Below are 15151 nucleotides of genomic sequence, written 5' to 3' on the forward strand. Positions count from 1 at the left end.
CCTATGACATTAAATTCATGGAGTTAGGGAATTACCATATATGAACTGGCTTCCTGTTCTTTATTCATCTTATTGCTTAAAGTATCTAGTCTTTGATGGTTTAAAGTAATACTTACTTGGGTAGACTTAAAGGGAGGAAAAGAGGGAGACAAAGAAAGGAAGAAATATAATCCCCAAATTTCCCATCCCTACCTAAAAATGGTATAGAATATCCAATATATATATATACATATGTACATATACCTTACATATACATGTATACATATATTTTCCTCTACACAGAGGAGGAAGTGTGCCTCTACTACTACATTAAGTCCATCCCAGTGGAAAGATTACAGTGGGAAAATATCTTATGCCTTGGCTCTTTTCTCTGACAAAGTTAATGATTAAAATTTCCCAGACTCTCCGCCACATTTCCCCCAGGGTATCTATTTGCCTTGATGATGGTATTATGTTCTCTCTTTGGGGACAAGGCTGACTGTCCCTTGCTTCTGTGTGGAGATTAATCATTGATGAGTTCCTAGTTAGGAGCATTTGTAAAGGCGACCGGCAACTGTGTGGCCCTGTCCTTGCACGGTGGCCCGCAGATGAGAGGAGGTGCCGCAGAACTCCTGGGACACAACATGAAGACGGTCCTAGTCCTCCTGCTGGCCTTAGCACTGGGGCACGCTCTAGAGCGAGGTAAGGCTCCCTTGTGACTGAGAACCATCGCTGGTTTAATTTTCTATGCCACTGTAAAAACTTCAGGGGTGGTAACAAACAGACCAAACTGGGGGTGGGGGGTGACTCGGAAGACTGAATGAAAGAAGGTCAAGATAAGGTTGATCTGAGCTCAGCTGTGCCTATAGCGTTGGAAAGGAAAGCTCCTCACACATAATAAATACGTATTTCATAAAAGACGGAGCCAGGTGTGGAAGCACAAGCTGTCAGCCTCGGAATGTAGGAGGATGGGAGTTCAAGGCCTACTGGTGAATTGGCTACACCGGGACTTCAAGGCCAGTCTGGGCTACTTGAGATTGTCTCAACAAACAAAAAAGACTCTTGAAAAAAAATAGAGTTGTATGAACTTTTAATTATCCCTCACACACTGGATAAATCAGATCTGTAATGTAACTGGAGACTCTGATATACAACTAAGCATTTTTCCCCAAATGTTTATCCTCTCTGGCAGCAGCATACTGTCAGTGGTGCCAGGAGCCATTGGAGAGATCGCATTGATTCTCGTTAAGGAATCTTACTCTTCAGCATTTGGAAGGAATTGAAGTTTTTAAAATACCTCTCATGCTCAATAAGAAATTTGGTCACTGTGTAATTTTAATATGAGTAATTTTCTTCTCTGACTTATTTTGGGATGTTATAAGGAGAATCTGTACACACTTTGCTTTGTCAAATTAAAGTTCCAATTAGTGCTCTCGCTTAACAGCCCCATCCAAGTCTTCTGTTTATACTCATAGTAGTAACATTTATTTTTATATTATTTGCATTGGTTTTTTGCCTGCATGTGTGCCTATGTGAGGGTGGTAGATCCCCTGCAACTGGAGTTACAGACAGTTATGAGCTGCCATTGTGGGTGCTGGAAATTGAACCCTGGCCCTCGGGAAGAGCAGCCAGTGCTCTTAACCACTGAACCATCTCTCCAGCCCCCACATTCACATTTTTCCATGTTATTTTTGTTATCCTAATTATGTTAAATCTGGTCTTCTTCATCCACAGATGTGTAAGTCAGATATAAGTCCTTAGCTAAGACTGCAAAGTCTTAGAAAAAGAGAGAGAAATGGATAAACGAGTCGTGTAGGTGTTGCCCCAGGGAGCCCTGAAAGTGTCTTTGCAGTGGAGTTTCTGGGGAGACAGATAACCTAGAAAAAGCCCGCAGAAGCTACTTCAGACCGCATTTCCAAAAATCCTAAGTCCAGCAGTAGCTAGACCTTGGAGATGCGGTGGGAAGTACAAGGAGTCCTGCTGACTCAGCAGGTGGCCCTGACTCTGCCTCCTATAGCAGGCATCCTCCTCCAACAGGGCATTCTCTTGTCTTTATTGTAATATTCTCCGCAGCCATGGTCCCAGAGGAAATAAATGCCACATCAATTCCCTCAAAGATTCTTACAACATCAGTCTTACAGCCCATGTCCTGTGACCATACGATGCCCGGAATCATGTAAAAGTCATTTACAAGGAAAAGTCACTCAGAATTTGCCAGATGCTTCACCCACAGTCCCCTTCTGTGTGGCCTCCAGAGGGAGCCCTCCTAGGAAATGCTTCACTCATCAGTTCCTAATCAATAACACGGGGTGCACAATCCAGAGCCACGCTATAATCCTTTAGAGGCTGAGCTTGGCCCCTGCTGGTTGGAAGTGGCAGGTCGCTTCTCAGTGGTCCACCACCGATGAGTCCACTGTCTGCAAGGCTCTGATAGTCCACAAGAAACTCTATTAAATCAGAGTTTTCTAAACACTGTACTTTTCCTGAGTGCTGGTATCTTTGGAGCTGTCTTTTGGGGACTGAGTCTGGAATGATCCTTACTGCAGATGCCCTGTTCTCTTCTGCCAGAGAGTATTTGGGAACTGCACACATTTTGGGAGAAACGGACTTAGCAAATCTGCCAAATTATGGTGATATCATAAGAAAACAGCCACCCACTTCTGCTGGTCCAGGACGCGGAGAGGCAGTTTGTTGGGAGCCTTGCTCCCAATGGGTCTAATGACCCAGAACAGATGTGTGAAATGAAGAAAATTCTGACCATCTGTTTCAAACAAGTGGACCCAGACAGCCTGAGCCATTTTCAATTATACAGTTTCAATAGTTTGGATGAACAATTTTACAATCAAACTTGGTTCCTTAAGTTTCTAATAATAACAACAATAATTGCCAGTGTATTCCCTTACCTCATTCCCTTTCCGTCCCCCAACTTTCCCATCGGTAATCATTAGCTACTTGATTTGTAGCTTTAATATGAGAAGCATATGCAGTATGGCAAACAACAAAGGAAGCTTTCTAACTAGGGGCACCTACAGGTAGAGCAGTGTGTCTGGCGTTGGTAGCATTTGCACTTCCAGCATCATGCAAAGCGAGAGAATTTTGCCTCTAACGGTTAACATTTACCTGTAGTCAAATCTAAACTCTCAAAAGTCAGCCAAGGCTAAGCCAATTCATTCTTCATTCTATAGATCTCTGTCTTCTATGCGGGATATACCAGGCTTCCCCCCATCATCCTGTAAACTTCATAACTTAAAAGCTTACTTTTAATAGTTGACATTGTATATTCATTGTTCTCGTGTCCTTCTCTCAACTCCCTACAGTATTAGCACAGATATTAGATATGAGGGCATTGTGGACTTCTATAATTCTGCTTCATTCCCGGTCTCTAGACTGTTCCCATTAGCTCCTGATACCATCTATTTATTAGCATTTCTCCTAGATTCTTGTGGTTGAAATCATTTTCTCCAGAATAGTTATGAAATCTGTAATATTGTCAGAAACTTCTGTGACTCTTTCAGGCTAGTCACAAGGTATGCAGAAAAGGTAACATCCTGTTCCTGAGAAGCCTGAATTTCCGGTCACACCTGAAACATCAAAGGCTTTAGAAGCTGAATCAGGTTCGCTGTATATTTTTAACACATCCCCTCTGGCTCACCCAGAGGAGAGTTATCAGGGAAAGGTTTTCCTAATGCAGTAGCCGGTTCATGTATGGCTCTAAGAGAGTGAAACTAGAGGCAGCCAGCAATATGATTTGTGTAAGGAAACCAAGGAGAGCAGGTAGAACTTATGATCCTGGGGTCATATTCAGAAGTATTCAGGGAACTATCCACTGGCCTTGCCAAAAAAATGGGTTAAATTCTCCCAGGCCTTGCCAAAGGAGAACTTGTTCATGCTATTCTCAGGCCTTGTCCCCCGAGGAAGCACATTATTCCCAGCAGTAGTTCTTGTTGGCTGATCTGTGTTCTTTCTCAGGAACTGAAACAGAGCCAGCACCAGTCTACAGCTGTCTTTCACCCGTACCCCTCCCCCACCAAAACACATAAGCAAACAATGTATTCCTTTATAGTGACTAAGGCAAATATTGTCCATAGGAAACAAACAACTGTGGACTTCTATGCATTCTACATACATATTCCTATTAGGTATTTACTACAGTGCTACTCAAATCATTGGTCCTCACACATTAACTATTATGATATTAACTATCTTTGAGCTGAACACTCATAATGTACAAATTTAAAGGTTAACACAATTGAGTATCATGAAAATAGAAAAAAAAATGCACCATGAAATAGCCTATAGCCTTCTGTAAAATATCAACTCAAGTCATTGTTATTCAAGATTCATTCCCTGCATGTGGCAAACAGTGTTCCACAAAGGACAAAATCGGGAGCTAGTGAAGTCTTTACAATATCAAAAGAACCCAGAGTATCCTTCTTGGTAGACTTTGTAACGAAATCGGGAGCCTTTCGTTGGCTGTTGCTATCAGAATGAACAAATCCATCGGGTGAGGCTGCACCTGTTTCGGCCCCATCGTATCTCACATTCAGTGTGAACGCCGTGTCTGGCGGAGAGTAGCACATGGCACATATGAAAGAATGAATAATGTCAGATTTGTTGGAAGAGTTTGTAATGGGCATGAAGCAATATGATTTCCCAAAATTAAGAACAACTCAAAAGTCCAGGATTTGATAGGATTTATCAGAATGTTTCACAATGCAGATCAAGTTGGGCATGATGGTAAAAACCATTAAAGGAATTTGTAAACATCTGGCACAAAGAGGTTGCTTGGTGTGAACATGATTTCACAAGAGTCGCTAGCTTCATGCCAATAATGTCAGTCACCACACTGAAGTCTAGATCATTCCTTTTATAAGTAATAAATTAAAGGACAAAGACGTGGTGTTTATCAGTCACTTGCTGTATAAATTTAACTAACTTTAAATGAGTTTAATTAGTCTAAAAATACTTTTCATGCTAGAGAAATGGCACAGGGGTTAAGAGCTCACACTGCTCCTGAAGGAGACCCAAGTTTCAATCCCAGCACTCCCTTCTGGCTGTGAGGGAGAACATACAACTAACTGCCTTGAAGCTTCTGGCAACCTACACACAAGTAGTGTGAGCTTGCATGCACCACACACACATACATACACACACACACACACACACAGACACACACATACATATACACACACACTTGCCTGCACTCGTGCAGACATGCAAATAGTAAAATAAATCTAACATTTTTCAAAAAATATTTCATAGGTATGAGAAATCAATCAGCAATAATTATATTACAAATCAATTTCAGTACTGACTGTATTTTATTGTGTGCAATAAAGAAGAGTGTAAATAACTCTCCACACTAGATATTGTCTCCTGTGTAAAATAACTTTATCTAAAACCCATTCAAGGCTATCCATCTGAAAGACCACAGTAATGCCTCCCTCTGTGGGTTATGTCTTTAAGATTGTACTTTGTACCTTAATGCTGTGCCACCCATTGACACTTCACCTGTGTCCTCTCCCACCCAAGGCTAAATGCTCCAGGTAAGGCGCTTCCAAAATGACGTTAATTCTCACACAGTCCAGTTTCCCACCTTTCTCTCAGCAGTGTTCCCCCTTACTAAAGCAGTGCATAATTCCTATGAGTTACAAAACACATGTGTGCAAACAAGTATACTTCTATCTACTCAAAACATTAGCAATATTAATATTAATAGTGTAATTTTTATTTACAGTACTTTCTCATACATACTGCATTCCTGTAACATGTAAAAGAAAACTCAAAATATTTAGTGAAATGAGAATTCTGAAACTGAAAAGCTAGAGGCAAAATATTTCTCAAAATATTGATCAATAGTACCTCACTTTCCTATAGAATTCACTTTGCACATTACTGGACTGTCACAAAGTTCTAACACAAAGAAGACTAGTTCGATAGAGGGGGGTTATTAAAGAACAGTTAGTGTGCATTAAAGGGAAAACCATGTTTTACCAGAACTATTTTGTGATTTCTGAATACTAGAGGTTAGGGGAAAGGTTCCACATATACAATCTGTACATGAGACTGATTTCTTAACTCTGAGAAGGGATCATAAAGATCACAAGGACATTCTTGTATTAAATATGGGACCTTGAATAGTCATGACTATTCAAATCCATTGCCAAAAGTATTTTCAGTGCCAAACAAATCTCATATTTTTTTTCAAAATAATACCCTTTCTGTTACTCATGAGCCATGATTAGAAGAAGGTTTTTAGACTGATTAGATTACACTGTCATACAAGCATCGACCATTCTTCCTGATGTGTTTTAGAAATGACACACAACCGCTCTGTTGATGTCCTATAGCATAGCTCATCTGCACATGAGGACAGCTCCATCCTGTGCTCTCCAGTGTTGCAGCCCCCAGTCCCACTCACCACCATTAATGATTAATGAACATTTTCTCCCTTCCTTTAACCTTTCTGACCTGCCACAAACCCAACCTTCCAAACAGAGTGACAAGTTCCAGTAGTAGACAAGTGTGAAGGTCCTTGGCTGGAGCCGAGGCTGTTGGCCAGGACTAAAAGGTCCTGTACACCACTGACCACTAATTGGCCTTGTCATGCCACTGCCTCATCCTCATTTTCAGGATTTAATTCCAAATAGAAACCTATGGGTTCTTGTATATCTTGCATGAAATTTTGATGGCTTGTGACTTTGTCCCTCATTATAAAATGACCTGAGAGGCCGAAAGACTGTGAAGTCAAAGCCAGTCTAGGCTATGAAGAAAGACCCTCCCTGTCTCAAAGAGGAAGATTTTGACATCTCTCAACTCTGCCCTTTCTTACTCCATTATCTATTTTGTATTGTTCACCTACAAATAAAAAATATAACAGATTTTTATACAAAATATTTTAATCAGAAATCGATTAATACCAAAATAGTATTCAAACATACACAAATAAACTCCCAAATAAACATCTGTCTATCACCAATGCCATTTCAAAACAAAATCTCACAAATAAACAAGCAAAACCCCCAAGCATTTCCACACAAGTCCCTCCAGTCTAAGGAGAACTTTTACTGAGAGGCGAGGCCACCTTTTAGATAAGCATGGTATTGAGATCACCTCTAAGATGGCTTCCCCAGTGCCTTAAGCCAAGTGGACAAAACACTTAATGCTATTTAGAACGTATTTTTATAAATTTTCAGTCACAGGAGAACACTGATGGGTTTCCAGGAATCCATCTTCAGACACGTAGGCACAGAGGGTCTTCTAATCAGCAAGAAACTCATTTTGAAACGCACAGAAAAAAAATTGTGCCTCAGGAATGTGACTATTCCTGTTGCTCAAGTAGACTTTAGACCAAGTCTTGTACTCTTCATTCTCAAAATCCAAACAGGTCCTCTTGTACCTCTGAACCCTGAAGAGCAACATCATTGCAGGCATGACACATCTAGCTACAGTTGAACCCAGGTCATAAGAGCACTGATGTTAAAGCTGCTTTCCCAGTCAAGCCTGTGATAGGAAAATGAACCTCTCTTTTTCCCTGCCATTCCCTTTTGCATTTCCCCACAATCTAAGCTACTCCTAGTATCTCCTGAACTAATACGGGAAGCAGCAGAGAAAGTGGACCCTGACTGTAGAAATCTTCTGAACCGAGGTGCTCACTTACATTTGTTTGTTTGGTTTGGTTTGGTTTGGTTTGGTTTGGTTTGATTTGGTTTGGTTTGGTTTGGTTTGAGACAGGATCTCACTATATAGCCCTGGCTGAACTGGAGCTCCATGTAGAGCAGGTAGGCCATGAACTCACAGAGATAGGCTTGCCTTTGTCCCTTGAGAGCTAGGATCAATGCACTCTGCCCCTGGCTTTTGTTTTCTCTTTAAATTCTGTTCCCTCATCCCTAGAAATGTCTTACATCTGTCTGGCATGTAAAACCTCCCCTTGGGACTGATTCTTCAAATCTTCTTGCTCAGATGTGATTTGCTGTTGGCTGCCCAATGTTGGTGGAGGCTGTTCATTTGTTCCCGGTCACCCAGACCCAAAATAATCACAAAGAAACTATATTATTTGCAATACTGTTTGGCCAATAGCTTAAGCGTATTGCTAGCTAGCACTTATATCTTAAATTAACCCATTTCTATTAATCTGTGTATTGCCACGTGGTTGTGACCTACCAGCAAGGTCCCATCCGCCACCTGTCTCCTGCAGTGATTCCATGGCTTTTCCTTGACTCTGCCTACTCTCTCCTCCTCTATCTGCTTGGAATTTCTGCCTTACCCTATTCTGTGCTACAATAGGCCTCAAGTGTCTTTATTAACTAATGGTATTTTCAACATACAGAGGGGAATCCCACATCAGCCCACTGCCTTCCAGAATGCCCTGTGGTTGTTGCCATTCTTGTTGCTATTCTGGGGAGTCAAGATAAAGATGCCTCCAGGCCCCCTTCCTTTCTTATTTGGTCTGTATCAGATCTGAGGACCACTGGTTCCACCAGGATCATCTTTGTTCCTTAGGTCCCTTTACCTGCCCTATTGCATATTTAGATTTCTGGAGTCAAATCAGATACCTGTCCACTGAACCCCAAACTCCAAGGAAAGCTTAACAAGAACTAGTGGTTATGAAACTGTTTTCACTACACCTCAAGTGTAAAGGACTCTGCCACACTGCTCCCTAGACTACCCATTTCCCTCGCTGAAGTCCTTCTGGAGTCTGGGGTGGTAACAGAGTCAGGTGGCAGCTTGGCCTCTTTCAAGTTCAAACCTAATACAACTGGAAACTCACCTTGGAGTGGAGAGGCTTCTCCATTTCCTTTCATTCTCCATCTTGTTGAAGCCACAAGACAATAAAACGAAAGGAAAGAAAAGGGGGAAAGTGCTGGAGAGAAAAGAGAAAGAGAGGGAAAAAGGGAGGGAGAGAAAGAAGGAACAGTCCCCTTCAGCATTTTATACGGACTGAGAATACTTTTCATGCTGGTGATCCTAACTCACAATTGATGTATAACATCTAGCTTATCCTTAGCATTATTTTATCCTTTCTACCTTTTTTCTTGCTACATGGCAAAATTTAACCAAAAAAATCATAAAATTGAGGCTTCTTGGGAGGAAATAGCTGAAAACATACCTCCAAGTAGAACTGTGCACAGATATTTAAAAATGCCTTTACCACTGATCATGTTGAAGAGCGCTTTATATACACATGTGTGGTATAATATTCGTTAACAGGAGAAAGACACTTATTTTCTATGTCTGGTTTCTAGGCCGAGACTATGAAAAGGAGAAAGTTTGCAAGGAACTCGCCCTACTGGGGAAAGATGACTTCAGATCTTTGTAAGTTGCAGTATCCATGCATTTCTCTTGGGTACTTGACCATGAACGAAAATGAGTAGACACTAACTTCCACACTGTGTAGAATGCAGAGCAGGTCTCTGAGATGAGACAAGAGCCTGGGGCCACTGTGGAACAGCGGGTCGAGCAGGTGGAGGTCAGCCAGAGGTGTCAGCTGAACTACAGTTACTGTGCTTGAAGAAACTATCCCTGGTCAATTTAACGAATGAATTTGTATTAGAGAGTAAATATGGGTTTCTGAGGGAAATTAGAACTGTCTGTTTTGGGACTCTAGAAAATACAAGCAATGGCCTACATAGTATGTTCTTTGGGGTAGCTCAAAACAGGCTCCAGGCTGCTCTGATGGGAATTACAAATCCAGTTTTTACTGTATACAAGATAAATTTTCCAAGAGGAAATTCCTGGAGTGTAACCATATATTCTCACCATTAATCAAATAAAAAAGGGAATGTTGAAATATTTTATTTATAAGTTGACTAGATATCCTATTTAACACGAGCCAACATGCCAGAAAACAATGAACAATTCAATTCCACTGAACACAGTGACTTTCTCCTCCACAGATCACTAATCCTATACAGCAGGAAGTTTTCCAGTGGCACATTTGAACAGGTCAGCCAGCTGGTGAAGGAGGTTGTTGCCTTAACTGAAGAGTGTTGTGCCGAGGGGGCTGATCCCAACTGCTATGACACCAGGGTAAGTGTGTGTCTGGCCACCTCTACTCTGGCCCAGAGAAAGAATGGCTGCAGGCATATATGTCACCTATCCAAGACACTCTAGAGGCCAAGCCATCTACTCTTAGTTGCAAGGAAAAATAAAGAATATTATTTTTAGCTCCCACGTTTATCACTCACTGTGACCATGAGTTTCAAAAGAAAAATAACACGGATAAAGTAACTTAATGACTGACTAAATATGCACGGCTAATGAAAAGTACATGTAGGAGTTAAATCCATGTTGGACCCTGAAAAATCATTTTTAAATCACAATAAATTTGAACCTCATAAGTATAAAGTCATAAATCTCTTAAAATAATCTAAACACATGATGTTTAGCTTAAAATCCTGCCAACATCTTTAATACAAACGAAGGTTAGGACTAATGGCCATAGAATAACTAAATGTTCGTCTCAAATTATTTGAGTCATGCAAATATTATTATACACACAGTTTTTTATATATATTAGGTTCTGAGTATTAAAAAGCACTTATCATGTGTATACATGCACATGTGGTGTGTGTGTGTGTGTGATGTTTTTCTCCCCATATCACACACACACACACACACACACACACACATATAGAGAGAGAGAGAGAGAGAGAGAGAGAAAGAGAGAAATCCTGAAAAAAAATTATAGTTCAAAGTGCAGACAGTAACTGATAAAGGTGTAAATGAGTAGTCACCAACACTCATCAATTCAACCTCACTCTGCACCACATCAGACTGAATATGCTTCAAGCTGTCAACTACAGGCAAAGCAACAAAGCAATAGTCTCGTTTCACCTCCTGCTCGCTCCATGGATTTGTGGCTGCAGGCCTTGCTGTGTGTGACTGGAGCGTTTGCAGGAGAGAACGTGGACAGAGTGTGCCTGACACCTTTCTCCTGATCATTCTAAACATTTATTTATTATTGTGTAATATCCTGATATTTAAATTTTATTTTCATTTTGGGATAATGTAAAACACGAAAACCCAAAGGAGTTTCTAGGGAAACTGATGAAAAAGGAAAGGAGATTGGTTGGAGAGAGAAAGAGAGATGATTTTCAAAGGCAGCTTAGTTCATAATTTCTAAGAATCATGGAAGAAAGGCATGTGTGAGTAATGATGAGTTGGTTTGAACGACTCATCCAGCATCTTTCCTTCACATAGGAAAGGTCTTTAGAAAATGTACCTTAAAGGGATAATTAAAATATACCAAATTGCCTTTTCTCACATAAACATCAAAGTGACTTTTCCATAGTAATTTCTACTTCTTTTTCTCTATATCTATTCTTTTATACCGGTTAATTTCAAGTATCAAATGACATCCAGTTTTTTCCCTAAAATTGCTTTGGTGGTGTCGGTGTCCCATCCTTCCGCATGAATGAGAGCAGCAGGACAGAGGCTGTGAGTGACAGTTACTCTTGCTTTCTTCCACTTGCCGAGGATAAACCCTGGAACTTAGGGGAATACAGATTTTCAGTCCTCATGTTTGTCCTCCTGTGTAAGCTTCCTTGTTTTATATGTTGGATGAGTAATTGTGACATAAATCCTGCTGCAGAAAAGACAGGCAGCTGCAACATGCGGAAGTTATAGCTGACCCCAGCAAGAGATTGCTCATTAGTAAAGGGAGGAGAAAAGGCCAAGGGAGGTCTTTCTCGCTCTTGGTCTTACTGCAAAAAGCAGGTGGGAGGCGAGAGGTCACTACCAGAACTTCTCCAAGTGCTCCTCACCACAGAGATGCTAAAATCCCTTCATGAAGAAACACCAGACTATGTGATAAAGGTCCAATGGCAGCAGCCCCATAAGCACAGTCCATTTATTAGTGAAAGTTGTTTTGTGTTCTACTCTGGAAAGTCTCATTGATTAAAATAAACAAGATTCTATACTCGCCTCTAAGTAAAATTATGCAAAATTATGTTCATAAGCCATGATGTGGAAATTTGATTGCTAATTAAAAATTTTCAATTACAAATTATATATTATACTGAATGGAGAATCACATATACTGCACAGATTTTCTCCACGTGCCCCCCCCTTCTCTCATTCCAGACCTCAGAGCTATCTATCAAGTCCTGCGAAAGCGATGCCCCCTTTCCTGTGCACCCTGGAACTCCTGAGTGTTGCACCAAAGAGGGCCTGGAGCGGAAACTTTGCATGGCTGCCCTCAATCACCAGCCACGAGAATTTCCCACTTACGTGGAACCAACAAATGAAGAGATCTGTGAGGCCTTCAGGAAAGATCCAAAGGGATTTGCTGATCAGTAAGTGATCTTTATAAGTCAAACTATAGTTCTACACCAATGCAGAAACAGCTGTGAACTTGACACATATTACCAAACCATCATGTAATGCGGACCTTTTTGTTGTTTATATGAGAAAGCAGCTTGCACTCTGATAATGTTTTATAATCTTGGAAGGTTATAAAATGTACAGAAATGAAGCTAGGCATGTTCACAAAAGCCTGTAATGCCTTAGGGATTACACTGGAGACAAAAGGAGGGGAGTTGATACAAATTTTAGGCCAGCCAAAGCTACATGCTGAAACTTTATCTCCAAAGACAAAAAACAAACAAAACAAAGGACAGAGATGGGGGGAAGACACTCATGATGATGAAAAATATCTATATGCAAAGATAAAGGGCAAAAATTAAAACTATTCACATTTTCATAAGTATTGGTTGGTATGCCCGTTTCTGGTACTTTTCAGATATTTTGCTCAAGATTTCGGGTGTCTTTCTGCCATTTTTTAAGCTTTCCTCATTTTTATGTGTATGCTGGTACCTGCAGAGGGCATCACATCCCCTGACGCAGGGGTTGCAGGTTCTTGTGAGCTACCTGACTTGGTTGCTTGGAACGGAACTAAGACCTGGAAAAGCAGGAAGCATGCTTAACCATTAAGCCATCTCTCCAGCCCTCAGAATGTCTTTAAGAGCCCCAGGAATTAATGTTGCTAAATACCAAAATGATTGCTCTTGTCACATAAGTTGACTATGCATAGAAACTGTCTAGGATCATAAAATCAAATAGAAAATGAAGAATAGATCCTCTAATTTATTCATTATTATTAATTCAACAAGCAGCTACCATTGATGATGCTCTGAGACCATAAATAGATAAAGTGTATTTCAAACAAACAAGCAAAAAGATGGCCTCTCATTTGAAACAGACAACATCAGAATTAAAAAAAAAAAAACCACTTTTTTCAAGTCAGGTAGTGGTAGCGCATGCCTTTAATCCCATCACTCAGGAGACAGAGGCAGGCGGATCTCTATTAGTTCAAGGCCAGCCTGGTCTATAAGAGCTAGTTCCAGGACTGGCTCCAAAGCGACAGAGAGACCCTGTCTTGAAAAACAAACAAACAAAAATCACATTTTTTTTTAAAATAAACACATTTTTATAGTTGTCAATATAATTGTTATTTCTTCAAATTCATAGTGATTTCATGACCGAGTTGGCTGGGGAGATGGCTCCATGGATAAAATGCTTGCTCTGCAAGCGTAAGGACCTGGGTTTAGAACTACAGAACCATAAGGACCTGGGTTTAGATCTTCAGAACCACACGCTAGGATAGAGCAAAGGCAGCCAGATCCCTGACACTTGCTACCTTAGTCTAACCACAATGGTAAGCTCCAGGTTCAGTGAGAGACCTTGTCTCAAAAACTAAAGTAGAGAGCAATGGAGGAAGATGTCTGATGTCAACCTGTAGCCTACACACATACACGCACGCATACACACAACACACATACACACACTGCACATACATACATACATATACACACTATACATACATACATACATACACTATAGACAGACATATAGGTACATACATACATACATACATAGATAAATAATAGATATAAACAAGTATAACATGTATGCTTTCTTAATTAAAATACTAACAAAAGTTCAATTTTGTTTTCCGATAATTTATTTTAATTAATCCCATTTCTCCCCTAGATTTCTATATGAATATTCCAGTAATTACGGACAAGCTCCTCTGCCACTTTTAATTGGTTACACCAAAAGTTATCTCTCTATGGTTGGATCCTGCTGTACTTCTGCGAGCCCAACTGTCTGCTTTTTGAAGGAGGTAGGCTCCATTTACCTACTACAGTCATGTATTGTTTCTCCTTCATACACTGGCATTTCTGTTAAATAATGTCGGAAGTTGGGATTTTTTAATTAGCAAAAGTTTCTAAAATAACTTCATTGCATTTTGTTAATTGGGAAACATTCATATCATTAAGGAGATATCAATAAATTACAGTGGCCAGAGCTCAGCATCATATTGATTTTTACATGTCAAGCAACTGAAACATCCCTCCTGCTATTTATACACACTCCATGCCATTGGTTTTGATTGTCTAATACAGTTCTCCCTGTTACCTTCTAGAGGCTCCAGATTAAAGAATTATCAGTTCTCACCACGATGTCAAACAGAGTCTGTTCACAATATGCTGCGTATGGAAAGGAGAAATCCAGGCTGAGGTAAAGATCCCACCCTATCTCCAAGGTTAGAAGTCTGCTCCTTCACTTGCCCTCCTTAACCCCGTGAAACATGCTGAGAAAGGAGCTGGAGAACATGGTCCACTAACGAACCACATGCACACCCTGGGCACTTGCCCTAGTCCTGCCTTCATGCTTCTTTTACACCGAGAAAGCATGTTTTCCAAGTATCATATGCATAGTCACAATACAGAGCCATCATTGCTTAATTAACCTTGGGTTATACTTGCGTTAGTGTCGAGGAATTGACTCAAAGATATTAGCATTTGTTGAGAATAAAGATTAAATTTCAAAATATTGCTGCCCTATTTTCAATAAGTAAAATTTAGAGATTCCCTAAATGTTCATAGAAGGAAAAATATTTCAACTATAGTAAATAAATGTAAAATATATCATTGTTTCAAGATTATACCGTAAAAGCATGCTCAATGAAAAGCATATGTTGTTCAAAGAAATCAAAGAAGATACCATAATTGGATAGGTGCTCCCTGCTTGTGGTTTGAAGACATAAAGCTATTAAAATATCATACTAGCCAAGTGAGGTGATGCACACCTACAATGCCAACCCTTGGGAGGCTGAGGCAAGAGAACAGCCATAAGTTGAAGGCTAACCTAGGCTACACAGTGAGTT

At 40.3% G+C, this 15151-nt stretch overlaps 1 protein-coding gene across 1 annotated transcript in view; it reads left to right on the forward strand.

Annotated features, from left to right (window-relative positions):
• Positions 1-490: 490 nt before the first annotated feature.
• The window catches only part of Gc (GC vitamin D binding protein), a 30693-nt gene continuing 16032 nt past the window's right edge, over positions 491-15151 (forward strand). Inside the window, exons 1-6 of the mRNA XM_048425065.3 lie at positions 491-681; positions 9225-9294; positions 9876-10008; positions 12064-12275; positions 13972-14104; positions 14408-14502. Of these exons, the coding sequence (XP_048281022.2) occupies positions 588-681; positions 9225-9294; positions 9876-10008; positions 12064-12275; positions 13972-14104; positions 14408-14502 (737 nt within the window). The 5' untranslated portion in view covers positions 491-587. The remainder of the gene's footprint in view (positions 682-9224; positions 9295-9875; positions 10009-12063; positions 12276-13971; positions 14105-14407; positions 14503-15151) is intronic.

This window comes from Myodes glareolus, chromosome 8 (assembly GCF_982192425.1).
Source record: "Myodes glareolus chromosome 8, mMyoGla1.1, whole genome shotgun sequence".
NCBI lineage: Eukaryota > Metazoa > Chordata > Mammalia > Rodentia > Cricetidae > Myodes > Myodes glareolus.